At 40.3% G+C, this 22,866-nt stretch overlaps 1 protein-coding gene across 1 annotated transcript in view; it reads right to left on the bottom strand.

Moving 5' to 3' along the window:
* The window catches only part of PRKAR2A (protein kinase cAMP-dependent type II regulatory subunit alpha), a 58,522-nt gene extending 36,966 nt beyond the window's left edge, over window positions 1-21,556 (bottom strand). The window contains exon 1 of the mRNA XM_061472847.1: window positions 21,186-21,556. Within this exon, the coding sequence (XP_061328831.1) occupies window positions 21,186-21,435 (250 nt within the window). The 5' untranslated portion in view covers window positions 21,436-21,556. The remainder of the gene's footprint in view (window positions 1-21,185) is intronic.
* Between the last annotated feature and the right edge of the window lie 1,310 nt (window positions 21,557-22,866).

Genomic DNA, 22,866 nt, shown 5'->3' with positions numbered 1-22,866 from the left:
TAGATTTGGATACTTTAACACCGTTATACATGATTTCACACAGTCTTGCACATGCAGACTTTCTTTTCTATCTTTTGACTACCACACTCATTTCTTACTCATGTTTAATAATGTTTTAATGCCTTTGAACAGAATGAATATATACTACAGAAAACTCTGCCATACTTTGAGTATCATATTAAAAATCCACTTCCCAAAGACTACGGCTTCTTTTAGCATCTTGATTATTTTCTCCCATAGCAGAGTTCAGCGTCATCAAAACAGCATCAAGTTTTCCACACTGGTAAAAATGAGGAAAAGAAAACAACATAACCTTTTAAGGACAGTTGAGAGAGCACTATTATTCTGCCTCCACAAAGCTTTTAAGATTAAAATGATAATTTGCTTTTCTTACACCACTGACAGTTTTAATATGTACAAAATTTCAGGTGCACTTTTATATGTTGTCAGAAGATAACTATTTTTATGATAAAGAGATAAAATCTGACATTTTCTACTACACAAGATTAGCATTTTCTTTCCTTCTGGCTTACCAGTGAAAAGCTCTCTTTGTTTATGACCATTTTCAGTGTTGCACAGACATTATAGCCACTTCTTTGGCATCCTTGTGTTTTGTCATTAGAAGGACTGCCAAAAGAACAACTCCTGAAGGACCCACATACACCTAGATTAGTCTGTGGACAGATTCCAAGAAATTAGATGGGGCAGAAGGGAATAACATGTTCAGTTAACCCAGCCCATTTCCTACAGCGAACACTAAAAGTGAGTCTAATTTAAAGCAATAGTGATGGATACACTAATATTAACCTCTTGGACCAGCCCAGCCATTAAAGCACACCTCTGCCTATGCTGTAACAAGAATACAGTGAATCCAGCCCACCAACCTGGTTCCACTCAGAAGATGGGGTATCTTTAACAACAAAAAGAAATCAGTGCTTTGAAACAGGAAACAATTTGGGGGTTTTGCACCTACACTTGGTATTTCCTTCCTGCACACCAATGGGCCATGTCTCAGGTTAGTTATATGTTAACTGAAGATACTACAATGAGATTAAGAGATTTTGCTGTGATGTGACTGCATTGCAAACTCTCCATTATGTCAAAACCTCAGGTGCGGCAATACCCAAGTTTGAAATGCCTCATACCTTTGGTACAGTCCCTGCTTCTACTTGGTTCATGGGAGCCAAGACCCAGTAAGTGGATAAACACAACAAAACCAGAGGTAAATTAAATCATTGTACCAGAAAAGACCAAAAGGACCCAATTTCCTCCCTGGCAGCCAAAGGCAAGTGACTCTGCAGTGGAAAGGCAGCTCAAGCTGTGTGTTCCAAGGCTCTGCCAGAACCGACTCCGAACAGTGATCCTTCACCACTCACAAAGAATCAGGAATATCTGCTGAACACATATATTTTCCATCCTGTCCTGAGGCACAGACTGAATGAAGCATTAGATAGCAACACTTAACAGGGAATGCTTCAGATTTAAAAAAAATAAATAAAAAATAGAGGTTTCTGGTTGTAGGATTCTTGCTTATTTACAATTGCAATTTTCTGGAACCAGGCAGTTCTCTAGTTTAAATCAGATACTTATTTAAATAAGTAATTATCAACTTTATGTCAATATCACTTAACCTCACTCATCATTCTCCTTTTCCTGCACCAGGGGAAAAAAAAAAAACAAAAACAAACCACCAAACAAAAAGAGTGGGCATTCATTCAAATATATACACACACACACACACACCTTTCTTCCTCAAAGTAAAGGCATGGCATTCTGTTTAACAGAAATTATTCTGCATAAATAAATCACTACCGGACATTGTACTGGCTAAATTTACAATTTTATATATCCAACAGGCAACAGCACTGCTGTCATGCAGCTGTACTACCCCTTGCCAGTAGCTCTATTCCGTTTGGTTTTCTCACTTGAAAACTTAAGGATATAAATTTCAGAAGCAGAGACTGGTATGTGATAATGCTTGGAACCACTGACCACAGATATATATTATGATGATTACTGTTTAAATATTTGATGGTAAAATTGTTGTCCAACTTGACAAATCAGATCTAAAAAAAAAATGCTTTTCCTACAGTGCATGGATCCCTTCTTTGTTGGTGCACTGAAAAGCGACTGGTAAAATAAAAAACAAGCTTTTTAAAAGTTACACTACTACCTTCCGTGTAAGGTATTTCTCTACTACTCCTGAGGTTAAGTCTTCTAAGTGTGTTAGAAGTCAGAGCCATAGTAAAAAATGAGATGAAATACATATTGTACAGTTACAGAAGATGCTAAAGCTTGAAATGAATGGGAAGCTACAAATACCAATCGCCCAGCTATTGCTTATGCACGTACTAAGAACACCAGATTCTTACAGAAAGGATAAATAAAACTCAAAAAGATCAGTTCAGGGTCACAGGAAAAAAATTCAGGGACAAATGAAGAACTGGCATTCCAGACATGACGTTAGAGCACAGGACGTTACCCCTCTGTACTGGATACCTTGAAAACTTTAATTCTCTTCTTCCACACACAGTGTGCTTTTTACCAGGACCTGTGAGCACCTTTTAATTACAACTGGGGTAAAAAAGTCCCCATGTACTGATTGTTTCTGATACTGGACACAGTTTTGAGCTATTGTGTACACAAAAATGTAATGCAGATCTTTCATGACAGACTCTAATCAACTCAACAGTTTTTGAAGGTTTCCTGATGAAAGACGGAGAAAAGTTTATAACGGGTCACAAATTCAGTAGTACAGTACTCAGAGTTCCAAGAGCATAAGCATAAAATACCAGCTTTATTAAAACAAATCAGCATTTCCAAAGTACTCTCCCATCAAATCACAACACAAAATGTGACCAGAGACAGAAAGAGAAACAGAATGTAAACTGTTCTGATTTAACCAGTCAGTTAAGATTATCCAAACAAGATGTGAGTTGACACTATAAACCATTAAAGCTGAAATACCAGAAGCAGAGAGGAGTATAAATCTGAGGCACGACTGTCTTTATGGAATGTTGTATCAAGTTACAATAAGGAAGTGCTAGACTACAGCTGTCAAACTGTTTTTCGACACACCAACATGTTAATGGACGTACGTGAATATGAACAATCACAACTGTGAGAAAACTCAGATTTGAGTACCAGCTTGTTAAGATTTTTAGTGATTAGAAAGTAATGCTATAGCAGAAACAATGCTTTCATCATCAGCTATGCCATCATACTTTACTAAATGTCAATCTGAACTTGTTTTTCAATAAATAAGTAAAATAAAGGGGTATCCTGTAACTCTTACTAATGTAAGTTATGTATCCGTGATTTCCTTCAGGATGTCATTTTGGACAGTGACAAATTCCACATACCCCCCCTTCCGTATCTCTGCTTGATACGGTGGGGAGCATGAGTGGGACTATGAACTACTGCAATATTTCCAGAGGCAGTTCTGAAGTCGAACAGTTTCCATGTCAATATTTCCTTCAGACAAGCAAAACAGACAGAAAGGGATGAGTGTTTTATAGGTACCCACATTTTTTCTTCTCTTTCTATTCCTTCCCCCAGAAGAGGATGGAAACTCAGAACCTGGTTAGAGACAGGCAGGAGAAATCCTGATGGTGTCAGCTGAAGCATGCCAGATATTTGGTGGAAGACAAAAGGTCAGGGAACAGTAGGGAGGAAGCGAGGTTTCAGAGGATGAACAGAGGGAACATGGAACATAAAGATGGGGGCAGAAAAACAGAAACTGTGATCCAGGATTGTTTGGGTACACACACAGTATCCCATAGGAGACTTTTACATCTATTAGGTTGGAAAACAGAAACAAAATTTATATTAATATTAAATGCTGTTTTCCTCTCTGCTGCAGAATAGAGGCACAGATACCTTTCATTCCCAGCATTGAAAAATAGCTCTCATCAGTAGCAAGAGATAATAAAATATAAACCCAAAGTAGCCTCATCCTTGCTGCCAGAGGTTTTCAGAGCTCCTCTGACAGAAAGAATGTAGTAACTGCCTCTGAAGGAAAAAGTTGAGTCAACAAGCAGTTATTAAAGCTGTTGGGCTATTTTGGATTTGCTTTTATTTGTTTTTGAAAGACAAGGAAAATTAATATGCACTCTGGAATAGACAGAGTTTAAACAGCTGATAAAGTCAAGAAAAATAAACCTTTTCTGGACTCTTTGAAAGAAATTTGGATGAACATCTGGTTGTAAAAGCACTTCTTGACTAAGACGTTCAGAGCTCTGTTTGGTTTTAAATTAATGGCACTTCACAAAAATGCATCAGTATCTCAATATTCTCGTCCCAAGACCGAGTTTGAACAGTCGTACATGGTATTATTTTGATAATGGTTCTCAACAGGTATTAATTCAACACAAAATAAGGACCATAACCCTGTTATGTGATGAACCCTGCTCTCAGATTTCAGGAGCTAATGCAGCCTGACTGAAGCCTATGCACAGGACAACGAATACCTATCAGCAGCACCCGTATTATCTGGCACTGCAATGGCATGACCCACACAGCCCTCTCCTATTTCTTGCTGACATGTCTCAGGGCCAAATGCAGCACTTTTTTCTGTTGTACTGATTTTCTGAGTGATCTGTATCATGAAGATCAAAGAGATACAAAAAAGCTATGTACTTGCTTTACAGACATGAAATTAGACAAAAGTCCCAGTGCTGAGGTACTGTCTCAGCTGAAAGGACACATTTCACAGTGATTAAAGATATAAGGTATGCTGACAGTACAACAGAGATTACCAGGGACTGAAATGAAGGACTGGGGAATTTTTTTCAAGGATTAGAAAGGCTAAATTATATACTGCACAGAAAAGGAAGGATGCTGCAAAGAACTGGGAGAGTTAAGAAGCAACTGACAAATCTTCAAAATATTATCAGAAGAGGCAAAACACTGGAGGGTACAGGAAAGCAAGATACAGTAAGTAAAGAAGGGAAATCTGCTTGGGGTTTAGGAGCAAGCTTGAAGAGGAAGGCATGTCAGAGATAGGGAAACAAAGGAACCACATTGGTAGTATCACAAAAGCTTCAAGAGCTACAATGACGTTAGGCTTTCAAACCTAACATTAAGTAGATAATAAAAAGTAAAGATCCTGCACATAGTTGGAAGTGACTTTCACAGGCATTCTCTGACAATGAAAAAAGCCAGAAAGGGTCAAAGATGAGTATGAGACTACACAGTAGCAGAAACACCACATCGAGGAGAAACAGCTGCAAGTTTCCTTAGAATAAATGCTTCATATACAGGAAAAGACAGTTGCATCTTATCTAGGGAACCATGAAGCATTTCCCAATCAGTAAGAAACCCAGGCAAGTGACCCTCATGTCTACATGCAAGCCTCTTGCCAAGCCTCTTGATTCTTCCCTTCCATCCCTCCAATCCTGCTTTCAAACATCACCTCTTTATTTACCACGCTCCCATCCCACCAGAAATCACAGACGTATGAGGTGGGAGGATTGATACTTCAGGGTATTTAAGACCTTTGAAATGTAATGAAGACATATTTTGATTGAAATCTTTTGGGTAAAAGCTTCAGAAAGTGAAAGCTTCAGAAGTGCTGTCTGAAGCAACATTTGACAAGTACAGTTCTTTTAAAGCAACACTTCTGTATTTCAATTCATTTTTTACTACAGCTTTGATTTCTAAGACACTTAGAAGGTTGAACTTCACATCTTTGTACCTCCTAAAGCATCAAACCTAAAGACTTCTGACCACATTTCTATCCTTTGATTGGTTATAAGGTGCAAAACCACTACTCTATCTTGCAAATTGACATAATTTCAACCTCTTTTGACTGCCTTGCGAGGCTGAGGTTCACCACACATACCTGGAGACAATTTCTAAGTGAGTCACAAGAAATGTCATTTAACTATGACTAGTAAGCTACTCTGTTTTTATGATTTCCAACTGTGCCTCTTGCATAAATCTCTTTCCACAGACTAATGAACTGTACACAGGTCCACGTAATGTGAATAAAGCCAGAACAAAAAAGCACAAGAACTTGAGACAAACTCTTATATATTTCACTATTATTAAATTTGCATTCTATCCCAGCACAGAGCTAAGCGTAAGCCTAAGGTAGGCAAGTCACTGCCCCAAAGAGCACAGTCTAAGTCACTCCCAACCTGCCAATGAAATCAGCCAAATGACTTGGTTTTCCCATTTTCAGAAGCCTAATTAAAAGTCCCACCATTATCCTGAACAACTGAATGCATTAAACATTATGAAAACTTTAATGAGAGCAACAACCCACTGAAGTCCTCTCATGCCAGACAAGCCTGATTCACCAGGCAATTTCTACACTTCTCCCTCAGGGAAATGGCATCCACACATTGGTGTGGGACATCATCATCTAAACCAGTATGAGTGAGGTCCAGACACAGCTCCTCCTCACCCCTCACTGCTGTGCTCCCCCAAACTCTCTGTGCTCAGTCTCACTGTGGTCTAGATTTGAAAATACTGCAGCAGCAAAAAGGAAAGTTAAATTCCCACTCAACACCAAAACCCTTCTCCTTTCTGTTTCAATACCACACTGACCCTGTGATCCAAGACTTTCAATATATTTCTACTAGCAAGGCTTTACTTCATAGCTCAAGGCCTGCCACATAAGCATGGTAAATGCTTAGGTAATTAATCCACACACTTTCACAGCTGGATTGCTGCTGTTTTGTAACAGCTGGCTTTGGGTTTGCAACACTGCAGTGCACCACTGATGGTCTTGTCATGCTCTTCAGTTTTATACTACCCCTCCTGCTCAGAATGAACTTTTCCTAATACAACCCTCATGAACACACACCCCTATAGATAATTTTACACAGCTTTTCTCAATGAAAACCTCAGGTAACTCATGGACATCTTGCATTTCAACAGTTATCTACTGCCTCATTTTTGTCCTTTAGGCGGAGACATATTTTAAGGCACAGCAAATACTGCTTGTGTTCCTAATAGTTTTCTAGGTACATATGGCATTTATGACAACTTCTCTGAGGCATAATCCTGTATTTTTATTTGGATGCACAATGAAGAGTCAAGATCCTCCTATATGTGAAGAAAGATGATAGCTATACATCAGATGATGACTATACACAGATATTCTTGAGGTTTAGCAATGAAAAACAAGGAGAAAAAGATTAATTTTGACTGCCTCTCAGTTTCCACCAGAACCAAACCTTAATTTTACAATCACTGCATTGTATTTTAAAGACATTCCATCTGCTCCGTCTGTAGTACACATTAATATTCAAAAGACATCTGCAGTGTGCAGACCAAGTTTTAATTGGAATCATGTCACAGCTACCATCACACAACACTGAATGTAAATGTTGGCTATCAGCACTTGGCAGCTGCTTGGCAGGCTTAGTATAAAGTCCTACTGACAGTGTCTTTAAATAATGTGGTATCAGGCCTTAAAAGGTATCTTGAAAAATCAAATATTTACTATCATGAAATAGTTTTACAATGCCATCCATACCTAAGGTTTACTAGCTAGTATACTATCACTTTAAACTACTTATTAGCAAAATACGGTTCATATTCAGCCATAGTTTTCAGAAAGCCAAAAAAATGATACAACTGAACGCTAACATTATGATGGATATTTAAGCAAATCTAACTTGTACACAAAAGAGGACAAAGAAAACTGGACTTCAGTGCAACTGAAATTGTGTAGTGAAGCTTGAAGTATTCATAAGTATCTAAAACTGAAGAACTGCTATGTATGTAAGAGCACCTGAATAAAAGAATTCCATTTACAGGTGTGCTCAGTGATTCAAGACACTCTCCTACAACATAAGACTAATTATTCTAGAATGAACAATATAGTTACCTTTTATTAGCACAAAACCCCCAATCCCTTGAGCTAATAGCATCATCATTTGCTTCAAATCCTTCCCATGGTAACAAAAAATTACTTTATTACAATCATATACATATTTTCAGCTTGTCTCTTCTGTACGTTTCTGACAAATGAGGCAGTGATCAGCAATCTATATAGAGAAAAGTGTATGTGTGTGAGTAGTTACACTCAAGCTATCTGTCCAGCATAAACAACTAGTTGTTAACATGGCCAAACTGATGTTAGACATTGCAAGTTATTTAAATCTTATCAGTAGGTAAAAGGGACACGGGAACTTTAAGAACAGCAAGACTTGCTTGTCATGAAATACACATTTTCTTGGGGAATTTGTCTTCTACATCTTTACCATGGTATAACAAACACTTTGTCACAAACCTAAGGAAACTTCAAGTCATTAAGACATGACTGTGTTGCCACAACAATTACAGAAGTAGAGGCAACATCCGAACAGGAAGTCATTACGATCCAACTCCCCTAACTCCAGTGCCCTTCTGTGATAGAGTAACTGGTTTAACAGATACTGCTTAGCTTCCAACATAAATAACTGAAATACACATAAGGGAAAGATGCGATTGCTTGTGTTCACGGCATAGAGACACATCCAACCTGTACCTGCACATCCACCACCGTTTTAAAACACTTAACAGTGGAAGGGTAACAAAGAAAAAAAAATAATCAGAGGACAGGGCAAGGTTTGAGTCCCAAACCTGAGCACACAACAAGCTGACTGATGACCACTGACTGCAGCAGCACTTCCAATCTGTTCAATGAAAAGGAAAAAAAGGGTTGGGCTTTGCTTCTTCATCACTGATACACAGCTGGTCTGCTCAAGTTGCCACTGAACAGAAAGGAAGAATTAATGTGGGCAGTTACAGATGAGATGCATTATAACAAGCTTTTCCTTTTGCCTCTTAGCTATTACAGTCTCAGACAAAACAGATTAGAACCACTCTCAAAGTCAGGTACTGTATCTCATGTGACAGCAAGAAACAGCTATAACTGAACCACAAAAAAGAGCAATTTAGAAGAAAAAATTACAAAGGAGATTTGAAGCTCGGCAGAAACAAGAAGCAACACTGACAGGGGATGATGTTTTATATAACCAGCATGGATGTTACACAGCTATACTTGCCAGGTCAACCTGAGCTCAGGATAGTATAATTACAGGTACCTAGGCAGCATTAAGAATAGCATCTTACAGCTAAAACAGGAGGCACATAAGAGCCCAGAATTCTTTGGTTGGGTTACTTCTAATTTCATTACCAATTCCTACTGTCATTACTGATCTGGATGATGAAACATAAGAATGTTTTTACAGAAGACAAAGCTGGAATGGGTTGTGCTATCATCTGATCTGTATAAAAGAGCAAAACGAATTTCAATTAGAAACACCAGCATCAAGTGTTACTTCAAACTGATTCAGAGCCTAATCTCACACATCCACATTTAAATTAGGGCATAAGTACACTTGTATAGAGTAGGCAAGACATGCTGGTTTCCTGCTATCCTGCGTTGCATTAGGAGCAGTGTTCCCAAGTTGATGTAGGTGATCCTTTCTTTCTGCTCAGCCCTTCATCCAGTCCCAAGCTCCCCAGTAGAAGAGATACATGGACATACCGGAGCAAATCCAACAAAGGGCTACAAAGATGGAGAAGGGACTGGAACTCCTCTTGTGTGAGGACAGGTCGAAAAACCTGGGACTGTTAGCCTAGAGAAGATGAGGCTCACAGGAGCTCTTATTAGCACCTGAAGGGAAAGTGCAAAGACAATGGAGCCAAGCTCTTTTTAACTGTACCCAGTGACAGGACAAGAGCCAACAGGCACAACTGAAACACAGGAGGGTCCATCTACCATAATGAAATACTTTACTCTGAGGGTGATCAAGCACTAGCACAATTTGCTCAGAGAGTTTCTGGAGTCTCTCATCCCTACCACAACATACTAAAGTTCTTATTCTCTTAATGCCATGTAAAAGCCAACAAGCACCCACATCCTAAACAAACCTCAACATATGTATCAGCCTTCTTAGCCAGTGTCACAAGAGGCATCTATTATCAGCTGATTATCTGCATAGCCTCTGCAGCCTTACCCACTTCACTGCTTTCTAACATTTAGCACTCCATCTTGTACACATAACCACCACTGAGGACTCACTCTTGCCTGTAGTGTTCATGACCTTTCTCAAACCAGCCTCTCTCAAAAGATCATTTCAACCTTAATGCTTCTTGAAGGCTGATTAACATGGGTTTTTTTAATTGGGTGCTTAAAAATAGACCAAAGATGTGTTGATTTCTGAAATAAGTGTATTCAAAGAACGAGTGTCCCCATGTGTGATATGTTGGAAAAAAAAAAGTATTTGGAGAAGAAATTGTACCGTGCATCGTATCACACTTTTTTAATAACCAAAACCAGAAAACCTTGGTCAGTTTTTTGTGAGAAGTCCCAGATATCCTTGCAAGTGAAGTTATCGGCTTTGAAGTTTAAAAAAAAGGGGCAAAACAAACAAAACCACAAAAAAAACCTCACACAAACTAACAGCTTGTGCCCTCTATACAGATTTATCTACATTAATGGCAGAAGAGGTACACAAGATTTGCAGGATTTTATCCTGTAGTGGTAGCTCTGGAATCAGAGCGCTGGGTACAAGGTTTTCTGCCTCGCTTCCCCTCATCTCTTGGGTGCAATATCCACTGCTTTACGAGGGACCCAGCCCTCCCACATCGCTGCAGCGAGCAGCACAGCCTCAGCTCTGTTGGAGGATGACGGATAGCACATTGAGGAGTGTCCAAAAGCAATGAGATGGAAGGTACAGAAGAGTGTCATGGATTCTACAGAAGTATCCCTAACATCTCTAGCAGTTCTGTGACTCTGCATTTATACAAGATGAAGTACTACTTCATTACCAGTACAATTATATTCATCAATAATTTACAAGTGGATGTTGTGAATTATTATATACCATTCAGATATAATTCACTGAGCTTCTTTCAATAAATAAAAGTATAAATAAATCTGAGTAGATTTTAAAACATATACATTTTGAAATTTAAAAAAGTTAAAACTTCTAATCTAGGCCCTCTTCAAGTTGTGATGTACAACCAAATGATGAGCAAAAATAACTTCTGTACCACATCTCAAAAAAATGTATTTTATAGCTTCTCTTCCTTTGTATTTACACTTCTAGCAAGATTAAATCAGCATCAGTAAAGTTTACTTAAAACATATAGCTGTAAAAAAAAGTAAACTCCATGTTAAAAAGTATTTTGACAGACAAGCCCTGCCCCCCCCCCCCCCCCCCCCCCCCATTTTCAATAACTGCATCCTGTGTACTTTCACAGGAAGAGGATTTTGGGGAAAGAGGAAAGGTGAAGACAGATGGATTTGTCCTGTTGCCTAAAAAGGGAAAACAGTAAAAATCAGTGTGCTCTCCCCAAACCAGGGAAAATCCTCTTTTACAGAATCATCTAGGTTGGAAAAGACCTTTAAGATCATCAAGTCCAACCATTAACTCAGCATTGCCAAGTGCACCACTAAACCATGTCCCCAAGCACTGCACCTACAATGCTCATGAACATTTGAAGCCCGTGCAAGAGGGCACAAGTTAACATTCATTTGCCAATAACAATAAAAAGAAATTCCCTGACCAAAATGAGCTGTAGCAGGTGGCAAAGGCTACATGGTTCAGCTTCCACATAAACTGATTTTCAGTAGCAGAACTTCTAGTATAAAGCTCCCCATAGTTACTGTTAGGAGTTCAAAACAAATGATACGCGTTGTGAATCTTTTAAGTATGGGAAGTTAAGAGTGTCTGCATGTAAAAGCTAAAACACCCACTAGCAAAAAAACAGTACACATCATAAAAATACTATTTCATGGTGCTGTGAAAAAATTACACAAGGCACAACTCTTTAATTTCTTGCTGCTGAAAACATTTTAATTACTTCACAAGGATATGAGATGCTCGTACAGAATAGAAGAGAAACTGAAGCCCAGTTTACGGCTGTTTATCATGAAGTTACACAACCTCAAGATTAGATTTTAAATCATTATACAAACTACATCCAGTGATGTTTAATTTCTGTATGCTTCAGAAACTGCAGTCAAATAACACCACCACCCCAAACACTCCTAAGTTTTAGCATTTTGGAACACAATCTGGAGAATCTTTCCCTCACCCTTCCCCAAAGGTGTCACAAGACTGAATGTTAATCTGCCTTTTTTTTTTTTTAATCTTTCGTAACTTCTCCCTGAGAATGCTTTGAGTATTACAAATACTTATGAATTTTAATCAAAAACTTTGATAACATAAAATGTTAAACAACTGTTTCTCAACAATTATTGTCAAAAGGAAAAAAAAAAAGGGAAAAAAGGGAAAGTGAAACAGGAAACTCCATTATCTTTGCATTTTCGTTCCAGGGCTGCTCACAAGACATCTTTCATAGAGAGATGCTCCCCATATCTATGACAACCTGAGACCCACTAGTTTCTAACACTAGAGCACATTCTTGAGGAAGCAACTCTTCCTGAATGCTCAGTGCTGCCACACAAGTGGCAGTGTTTACTGGAGCCCCAACAGGAAAAAAACAGACAAATATTTATATTTTAATTTTCCTAAAATCTCATCTATGGAATACAGTTTTCTCAATAGGAAGCAGAAAACAATATGCTATCCCAAGGGAGGAAGAACCAAAATGGAAATGAAGGGCCATTGTGACATCCTGCTTTGTAGCAGTCTGTCAATATACAATCACCAAGAACAAGGAACTTCACACTACAGACTACTGAAAAATACATGGGAAAAATACTGAGTAGTTTCTCAACCCCCATCTAAAACCCACACAGTTTCCCCCACACACAAACTCCATACATGTTTTTAGGATGTTCTGCAACAATAGGAGCAGAACTTTAAGCTTTGCAATCCTTCACTGACTACTCAGATTCAAAGGACAGACACAGTTACCGATGGGAGAACATCTCTTCACCAAAACCAGTGCTTCATCTCCAACCTGTAATACTAATTCTTCTTCACGCAACAGTTTAGAGAGAGATTTTGCCACAAACTACTCAATTTTGCTGGTAAGGTGCCTGATCAGAGGCCATCTTGGTTTGGACACCCAAAAAGCAGTATAGGGTTTCAGGGTGTTGTAAGATGACCTCAGAACGAAACCTGACATCATGCCAATTGGAAACTGAGTTCCTGCAGGCTCTGTATCTTCCGACAAGAAGCAAAGCTGTTCTTCAAGCCACCCTCAGAAAGTTAACAGGAAATAGAAGGAGAGAACAAAGTGTAGTATAAAACTCAAGCTTGGTTGTTGTTAAATTACCATAAAAGTCATGCTGCAGGAGGAATACCTGCAGTCCTTTTCACATACCTTGAAGGCAGACTGCTCCTAGATAAGTCTACTTCCCTAAAGAGTATTTCCAAGTCTATACTCAGAGCAGAATTGCTACTACTCATCATTTGCAATTTCTACATAGAAAAGCAATGCTCCAGTATGAAAAAGGCTAGTAGCAAATCTGCTAACACAATGCTGGGCTTTATTATACATGACATTGCATATTTATTAAAGAGTCCAAACCCTAGCAGTATAACTGTAAGTCAGGCTTGCTTTCTTCTAAATCTCCTAAGTATCCTACCCACTATAGCACACAATGAACACTTCCATGATCACCACAATTTTCACAACCTCACAGAAAAAACAGAAATGACCACAAAGCAGCTGACTGTTCTGTGTAACACATTTCTGGGGTTTACACCTGATACTCCCTCTTTCAGATCCATACTTTTAAAAGAAAAGGATACTTCTGCACTAAATGATCTCATAAGCCAATACCCTTTCACAGAATTAGTATCTTGGTGCAAGAGTCTTTTACACATGAATGTTTTGTCTAAACTCAGATTTCTCAAATTCCTCACTAGCTATTTTCCCAACCAATGTTGTTCTGATTTATGATTTACCTTGTCTGTTTTACATCACAGTGATGCCTAAAGATACTAAAAATGCAGAGTGCAGAAGAGTGCACAGCACTTGCTGTGGAACTGATGGTACCTTGGGGGGGGGGGGGGGATAAACCTATGTGAAATAAAGAATCTTCATGTATCAAAACCCACCAAACAATTGTTACATACCAAAGAAGCACTGATGCAAAGCCAGGCATGGAACAGTATGTAAAGACCATGACAGAAGCAGGAATAACAACCTTCTAGAAGAGGAACCACTACATTTCTTAAGAGTTACATTTGTCATTATGCCCCTCTTCTTTCACAAAAAAATATGAATGATCATTCATGAAGTTGAAAACATTCCTAAAGCCAGTGAGAAATATTCATAGCTCATCTTGGCTACAATTCCAGTCTTAATCTGAATAATGAGCAACTGCTCTTTGTTAAACATTAATGCTGTTTAATGACTGACTGGCGAATAATTGGAAGTGAGCTTGTTCTCCCATTGTCTCCTCCTCTTTCCCGAGATCTCCATTGTTCTATTTTAGGTAAGAGGGTACAACTGAACGTCAGTATTAGCAGAAGGGGAAGATGGCACTCTGCAATACTGACAGAATTGTCTCAGCAATCTAATACTAGTTTATTAAATGTAACAAAAAATAGCAGTTAACTAAGCTAGTATTCAGTACAATATCTAGTATTGCAATACAATCATTTCCTTTAGCTTCATTTTAGAACTGGCTAGAAGAATCCTATTTTATATGCTTCATACAATTTTTCTTACAGTAAATGTTTTCAGCATGGAAACACAAGCTTTTCAGAACTCACCCACTGTTTACAAGGGTTACTTATCCTCTTCCCTTATAGTCAGTTACGCTCTTTATAGAGGCTAGTACACAGAGTAATGCAGTTTCTATGTGCCCAAAGTAACAGCAGGTTACTAAGAAGAGTGGAAACCACATCCAGAATTTAATTTAGCTATGTAGTTATAGCTAGTACCAAAAGCTCTTTCAGGAAATACCAAGCTTAACAGTTACGTGAAGTTACTAGCACACAACCACAATTATTAATTTAAAATTAATTCATTTAAGACTGCGAATATTAATTTAAAAGAAATTAAAAAAGAAACTATTACTTGTTTCCTCTCATTTTAGAATATGCAGATCACTCAGCACAACAATTATGTCAACACACTAAGAACAAACTGGAATAAGAGGATACCTTTCTCGAGAGATTATAAGGACTGTTTAACAGATGGTATAGGAGTAATAACAGTGCTGATAAGAGGATGATACAAATAACCCTGTAAATAACTATGGCAAAATCGCAAGAAATTAATCTTTTAACACAGAAGTTCCTCCTTCCCGATGTAAAACTATATACATTTAGCAACACAGAACCCCAGACTGGTTTGTGTTGGAAGGCAGCTTGAAGCTCATCCAGCTCCAACTCCCTGCCACAGGCAGGGACACCTTCCACTAGAGCAGGTTGCTCCAAGTCCCTGTGTCCAACCTGGCCTTGAACACTGCCAGGGATGAGGCAGCCACAGCTCTTCTGGGCACCCTATGCCAGTGCCTCAGCACCCTCTGAATTTCAGGCAACTCATCTACTATTCTGTTTCTCAGTCAGCAGCTTCTGTCCCTTCACTTTATAGCTGCAGTTATTTTACCATCTCAGTGAAGAAGGATATATTACACCTGTATTTTAATTAAAGTGTCATTTGTACTGAAGATTCCTGATGAACCCTTTCTTCAGGCTCTGTTGAGATACAGTGACTTCCTTAGAACTATGTCACTTAACCAACAAAAACAATTCCTAGTCTAACTTTGTAATCAAGTACAAACTTGAACACAAATGCTGGAAAGCAATTCCTTTGTGATAAGCAAATACAGAAGCAAAAAGATGCCCAGAAAAAAGCGTTAGATATTGTCCAAGTAACTAAAGAGAAGTGAAATCAGTCTCCCTTAATACTTACTTTACCTTCAAAGTTCCCCTGTGTGAACAAGAGAAATACAAGGAATGAAGTTACATTAGTACTAGCTGTAGTTTATCCTTCAAATTTTAGTCAGTGAGAACTGCTGCTGCAAAAGCAAAGGTACACGCAGGTACAGCACAACAGCAATCTTTCACTTGGTATTTTTTATGTTAAACACGTTCAACATGCACTATGCTGCCAAGGCCTACTAAAATTAGAAAATTAAATGCAGAAATATATTCTTAAAATATGGATGCATCATTAATACTTCGCTTTGTAACTGATTTCATGTTACTGATGGAGATCAAGTAATAAATAAAACTCTAAAGCTCCTACACCTCCAGGTTGCTCAACCTGCACACACATACACCCTTCTAAAACATATGATAAAGAAAGCATGTGTATTTCTTTCTTAGTATACTAAACTCAAAGACCCGATACAGTTAGATCATAGCCCCGAGCTACTTCCTCCACTCCCCTAGAAATCTAGACACTATTTCAGTAGAGCACAAACCACCTTTATTATAATTACTATTAAGCTATTAAGCCACATGAGTCAGTCAAACAAATTTCAAAGGAAAAAAAGAGAAAAGTAAAAAAGATGGAGCACTAGTAATTATCGGATTATGAATGTGCCCACTCTGCTATGGAGATTTTAAATAGAGCAGCTATTCTTTGGACTCAATTTGCTTTACACAATGCAAAGATATTGTAAAAAAAAAAAAAAAAGAAAAAAAAAAGATGTTCTGCAAGGAGAGGCTCTTTTAATGTTAACAACACAAAAAACAACAAACCAAAAAAGACCAGGAGAGCTCCTGTGCTTTATTCCCAGTAAATTCGCAATTACGGAGGAAGTAGGCAGGTGAAAGTACTACTAAAAAGTTTAAAGCACTTTCATTTTAAAGCTGACAGTAACTCATAGGAACATGTGCAATAACCCATGAATATGAGTTACATCTGAACACTTGAACAGTATTCTTCTGAAGGACCACTATTCTCCTTATGCTATCCTTCAGAAATTTTCACATCATCTGACTTCCACCATGCAAATTTCCTTAGAATTATTTTGGGAAGTCAGCAAGGAATGAGGCCTGACCTGCAAGCTAATGCAGAAAAAGTGTAAACACTTTGTGATTAATGTAACACAGTAATTCCTAAGGAATTCCACAGGACATATCAGCCAAGTACAAATACTTTCATTACTTGCTAAAAGAGAAATATTTCAAAGATGGACTGAATTCTTATTCCATATCACATCCATGACCTAATGATGTACAAGTGCATTTCCATACTCCCTTCTGCTCAAATACCTTATTGATGTTTTAAAGATGACATTTAGCTAATCCTTGAATTTTAATTGAGAAGCTCAGTGGAGAACTAAACAGTATTATATACACTTCTTCAGAGAGATTCACAGGCACCATTTTGCTTCATAACAATCTTCCTCAGTATGCTCTATTATTTTAAAAACAATACATTACGAGTGCTCTCTTTTGCTCAGGAAGCACCTAAAAAGCACATAACCTCTCCTTCAATATCAAAGTGAAACCCTGGAAAGGAAAAACTCAATTTGCATTAAAATACTTGTCATTAGTTACAGTATCCAAGTTGCTCAAGTTAGTATATAATCCCCAAAATATTTAACTTCTGCTGTTAGATATCTCCAAGAATAAACACACAGGGTTTTTTTTTTTCAATGAACTGATTACTATTACAAATCAGGAGATATAAAACTGGAAGTTAACAGTGCAGCATCTTGCACCTTTGTGCAACTGCCTCAGCTGACAGGGAAGGAAACCTGCCCGCCTGCCTTCGTATGTGCTACTCAAAACAGAAAATTTCCCAAAGCCAAGACTCTGTCTCGAACACTGGACAGACCATTTCTGTGGCTTTAATGTCACTGTCTTAACACATCCACCCAGAGGTTCCCTGTTAAAATCACAAGTGTCATGGTCAAGGACATATTTTAAGAATATATATCCGTCCTTGGTCATGTCCTCAGCCTGACTTCTGAAGCTGTCACCTTGCATCTCTTCGCAACTCTAGCAACTTATCAATTCTGCACTTACACCAATCCAATAAAGGCTCTCAGGAAAGCTCCATATGCATACATTTTCTGCCACAGCCCACTGGATACATGTCTCTTGAGGTTCTTCCCCCAATATCATCATCTTCTTCCCGCACAGTCATTACACTCCACACTCTGCTAAACAGCCAAATCCTGATGTCCTTTGATCACATATACAAAACCAATTAAAATGAGGGATGAAACTCCAGGGAGGGTCAGAGAATAAACATAAAACTGGAAGCAATTTCCCAAGTGACGCAAGAGAACAGAAGTCTCTTTTGTAGCCTAGCTAGTTTCAGTGACTTTTACCACATTGACAGAGTGCCATTATGGCAGAAAGGGAACCATTGGTGTTACTATGACTACATGAAGACATTTGCCACATGGTTTAACCAAAGGCCAAGAGCTCATGCTGATTTTAAGCTACTTCTCACTTCAGTACTATATGTACTCAAAGCATACCAAAATCCCAGATAACTTATCTAAAGTGTTCTCTAACTCACAGCATGCAGATGCAGCCAAGTGAGCTAGACGAATTTAATACTGAGCCAAAAGTAGACACATGAAGATAAGCACATTATTTGTGCAGACATCTTTCATACTCACAACATACACAATCAGGTTATTTAAACAAGCTTCAAACATTCTTAACATAATACTTTACAAAAATAATCTCACAATTTCATATTTGTTTTTTAAACACAGCCATGGAAACAGTCTTAAACATCCATTTGACCTGCCTTTGCAACTGGAAGCTAACAAAGTGTTAACCTAGGAAAACACAGTGAAATTATGCATTTTCTAAATTGTCCAAAATGAAAAAAAATGCAATATTAATAAACAGACCTGGGGTCTGTCGAACGAGATTATCTGAGACTCTCAGATTTTTTGTGTTTCCTCTGTCTTTAAGTGTCCTTTAAATGCTAAGCAGTCCATGAGCACACAGGATCTGGTCTTTCACAATGAGGTAGAAGTACTGTCCTGTCACATTCATAGAAGACAGAGATAACAGAATCTCTGACTGAACATTTACTCATTATCAAAGCCTTCTATGACAACAGTTAACAACAGAAAACCTAGAAAACACAAAGCCACAGCTGACTGCCACCCACACTGTTAAACAACATATGAAAGAGTTGTTTCCCTGACCCTATAGAGAGACCCTCACCTGCTGTTCAACAGAACACAGAACTCTTCCTCCCTCAGGTCTTTGAAGCTGTAAGGAGGGAAGAGCACTGGATTTTCAGATGAAGCATTAGGGACAGTGCCACTTGCCTGAAGGGCTCTGACTACAGGAAGTGACACTGGACCAGCCTTGTTAATTTCATTCTCTCTCTAAGATGATCAAAAGATGATAAGCAGAAACTTGAAGCAAAGGAACCACTGCTGCTTTGCACAGCCTCATCACATAAAGCTGTATTTGAAAAGCTGTTTGCCACAACTAATGTTTTACAGATTTATCTGTAAACATTTAACTTCAGAGGATCCTTTCAACTGCACTTGCCAACATTCAAGAGAAAAACTTTACACTTACTTCCCTGGAAAAGGTCTTGCAAACCTCAGAACAAGATAAACTGATTATGAAATAGAATAGTTGCCTTCAATGACATTCAAAGCTCTGGTGGAGTGAGGTTTTTTGTTCATGGTTTTTTGGTTGTTTTGAAAAGGAAAATGCTATATACAGAGATATGACACATCTAAACCAATTACCTCCAACTATATGCTGCATTTTTCCAGTCTATAACTTTATTTTAAAATATTTTACAACAAACTACAGCTTCTTTTATATTTAGAGGTGCTTTAAATTATTGCTGGCTTGGGTTGCAGGACACACAAAATCACTGTAATTGTTTTAATAAATCTGTGCTCACACTTGCACATCCCCTGAACTTCAACCCAGTCACTACCAGGGTCCTCCTCTTCACCTCTCATGTTTTCTTCTGCATACCCTAAACAGAACCTCTCTCTCCTTAGACAAAATAAACATTCACATCTAGAGAGTAACTGCAAACTGCTTTTTAATGCCTTCTGACTGTACATTTTTTCTTGTCCTCTCGCATATCCCATCTCATATTTAAGTTGTGTATTTTCAAGAGCAGAAGCTGTGTTTTACTTTGTAAAGTGTCCACCCTGAAAGGGCTGCAGCAATAGCTGGTCTCTCAATGCTTCCTTAATAAAAACACTGATCTGTTCCACAGTTTACTTTCTCCTTGTTTCTTTAAAACTTAATCAGAGAACAGACATAAGAACACACCACATCCACAAGGTGACAGAGAGTAAAGGGTCTAAAAGAGGATCCTCTATCAATAAAAGTCAGAAACCTTTACTCACATTATAGGTCAAGGACACAAGATCTCCAAATGAGAGCACTGGAAGTGTAGGGAAAGAAAGCATGCCTTTTCCCACTTTTCCCTCTCCTCTTAAGTTACCTTCTAATAATGCGGGAGCATTCAGTAAGCTGAGGTCCAAAATTCTGGGTATGCCAAGTACCACCATAAACAAATAACATCTTGCACTAAAGCTCAGTTACAGCCCCAATTACAAACACTGAGCTTTGCACAACACAGTGTGTTCCGACAGTAGTGTTTCACTGTCCTGCTTGGGTATGTTTTCTTAGAGGCTACAGTATTAACAGGAGTATACAGGTGGGGTTGAATTTTTGCAATTTAGCAACAGATTAAAAAGTTATTTTGATACTTTATAATAACCCTTTTAAACACGCAACAGCAGCGATAAACATCCCCAGCTTCAGCGAGAAAAAACACACACTTCTTCACAACGATTTAATGGCAGAAATGTTAAGAAGATACTGCACAATAACACATGATCTTCCGTATCACATGCTTGGCAGTATGCTCGATTCACAGTGATAACTCCGCTCAGACCCCAGGCGCACTTCGAGCGGTTACACGGCAGCTCTACAGCTGCTTTCTGACACCCCACACAGGGAAAGAGCCTCTCGCTGGACTCGGAGGGCCTAGAGCCAGGGCGAGCCAGAGTTCCCCCGGAGGCACCGCTCTGCAAGGGTGCAGCTCTCCGTGCACGGCCAGCAGCGGCGATGGGTAGGACCCCGCTGAGTGCAGCCAGCAAGGGGCCGCCGTACTGCGAGGAGACGCTGCCACAGCCTCCCCCCCCACACTCCCCATTCAATCTGTCCCGCAGCCCCGAGCACCCGGGGCAGCCGCACCGGGGTTGGGGGGGAGCGAAGGAGACCAGCCGGCCTGCCGAGCTGCTTCCCTCCTATCCCCGGGGGGCAGGACCACGCCAAACCCGGCCCGCTGCCGCCCATAGCCTCTCCTTGCCGCCGCCCCTCAGAGCCGGCACTCACGTTCGAAATCGTAGTCGTCGTCCTCGTCGCCGCGGTCAGGCTCCTCTTCGCCGTTGGACTCGGTCTGCATGGGCTCCCCATCGAAGCTAACCACCTTGCGGGTGCCACCGCCCTCCTGGTCGCGTGCATCTCGCAGGCGGGCGAAGTAATCGGCGGCGAAGCCCAGCAGGTCGGACGGCCGGTGCCGCAGCACCTCCACCGTGTAACCCTGCAGCAGCTCAGTGAGGCCCGGCGGGATCTCGATGTTCATGGTAGCGGGGACAGAGGAGGCGGTGGCCGCCACGTTCCCCCCACCCCCTGTACCGCAGCCGGTGGCAGCGCCGGGCTCCGGGCCTCCCTCCGCGGGCGATAACTGACACCCTCCGCTCCGGTCACACTGAGCCGCGCCGGAGCGGGGAGGGGGGGGGAAGGAGTGTCTCTGTGTCCGCATGCGCGGCAGCGGGCACGGGGCCAATGGAAGCAGTGCGTGCGTCACTGCGAGGCGCGGCGCGAGGGCGGTGGCGGGGGGCGGGCATGGGGTGACCGGTAGTAAGGCGGGAAGGGGCCCGGGGCGTGCATGGCCCCAGGGGCGGGCACAGCCCAGCCGTGCCGCGGCGGGTTGGGAGGGCCCGGTGCGGGCGGCGCTGGGGCTGCGGCGTGTTCTGGTGTGCCTGCTTCACGCAGAATCCCACACTGGTTTGTGTTGGAAGGGAGCTTAAAGCTCGGAGAGCTCCTGCTACGGGCAAGGACACCTTCCACTAGAGCAGCTTGCTCTAAGCCCTGTCCAGCCTGGCCTTGAACTCTGCCAGGGATGGGGCAGCCACAGCTTCTCTGGGCACCCTGTGCCAGCGCCTCAGCACCCTCACAGGGAAGAGCTTCTGTCTGAGAGCTCATCTCAGTCTCCCCGCTGGCAGGTTAAAGCCATTCCCCTTGGCCTATCCCCTTGTCCAAAGCTGCTCTCCCGGTTTCCTGTAGCCCCTTTAGGCACTGGAGCTGCGCTGAAGTTAAGGAGCCTTCTTCAGGCTGCCCCAGCACAGCTGTCTCAGCCTGGCTCCAGGGCAGAGCTATTTCAGCTCTCACAGCATCTTTGTCATGACCGTATACACTGATTTCTTCTTCACTTTCTTCACAGTGCTTGCGAGGGTGTTTTAGGGCTCCAGAGGAGCAGGAGAGGGCAGTTTTCTTTGATTGCATCTATTATCTAAATCTAGATCACATTCTTGGTTGGAATTAGATTTAGGACCTCCAACTGCTCTTGTTTCTTGTCAGAATTAAGTCATTAAAGAACTACTCTTAAAACTAGTGAGCACAAGAGAAGCATCATGCAGGTCTTCACACCTTTTGGTAAAAGCTGAGTAAATCCATAATACCATCATTTGTAAAACACCAGCAGTCATATTGATCTGCTTAATGCTGAGAGCATTCAAGATTAAGAATTGCCAAAAAGTGAAACATCTCATTAATTGCTTATAGATGAAAGCTTTGGAGATACCTATTCACATGTCATTAAACATGCTTTATTCAGATTTTTGCTTATATTCTCTGAACGAAACCTGTCATCTGTGTGTCCAAGGGAGGTTTGGCCGATGCCCAGGGGTTGGTGACAGGCTGAATGGCTTGGAGCCATCATCCCTTAAGGTTTGACGTTGCTGGAAAGCTAGTCTTGGGAGAAAAGAGGCTTATGCAAACATAAGTGGCTGCT

This window comes from Pezoporus flaviventris, unplaced genomic scaffold (assembly GCF_033815535.1).
Source record: "Pezoporus flaviventris isolate CSIRO_AGI_PZ_B2104156 unplaced genomic scaffold, CSIRO_AGI_Pfla_v1 ptg000073l, whole genome shotgun sequence".
Taxonomy (NCBI): domain Eukaryota; kingdom Metazoa; phylum Chordata; class Aves; order Psittaciformes; family Psittacidae; genus Pezoporus; species Pezoporus flaviventris.
This window is presented reverse-complemented; position numbering and strand designations above follow the sequence as displayed.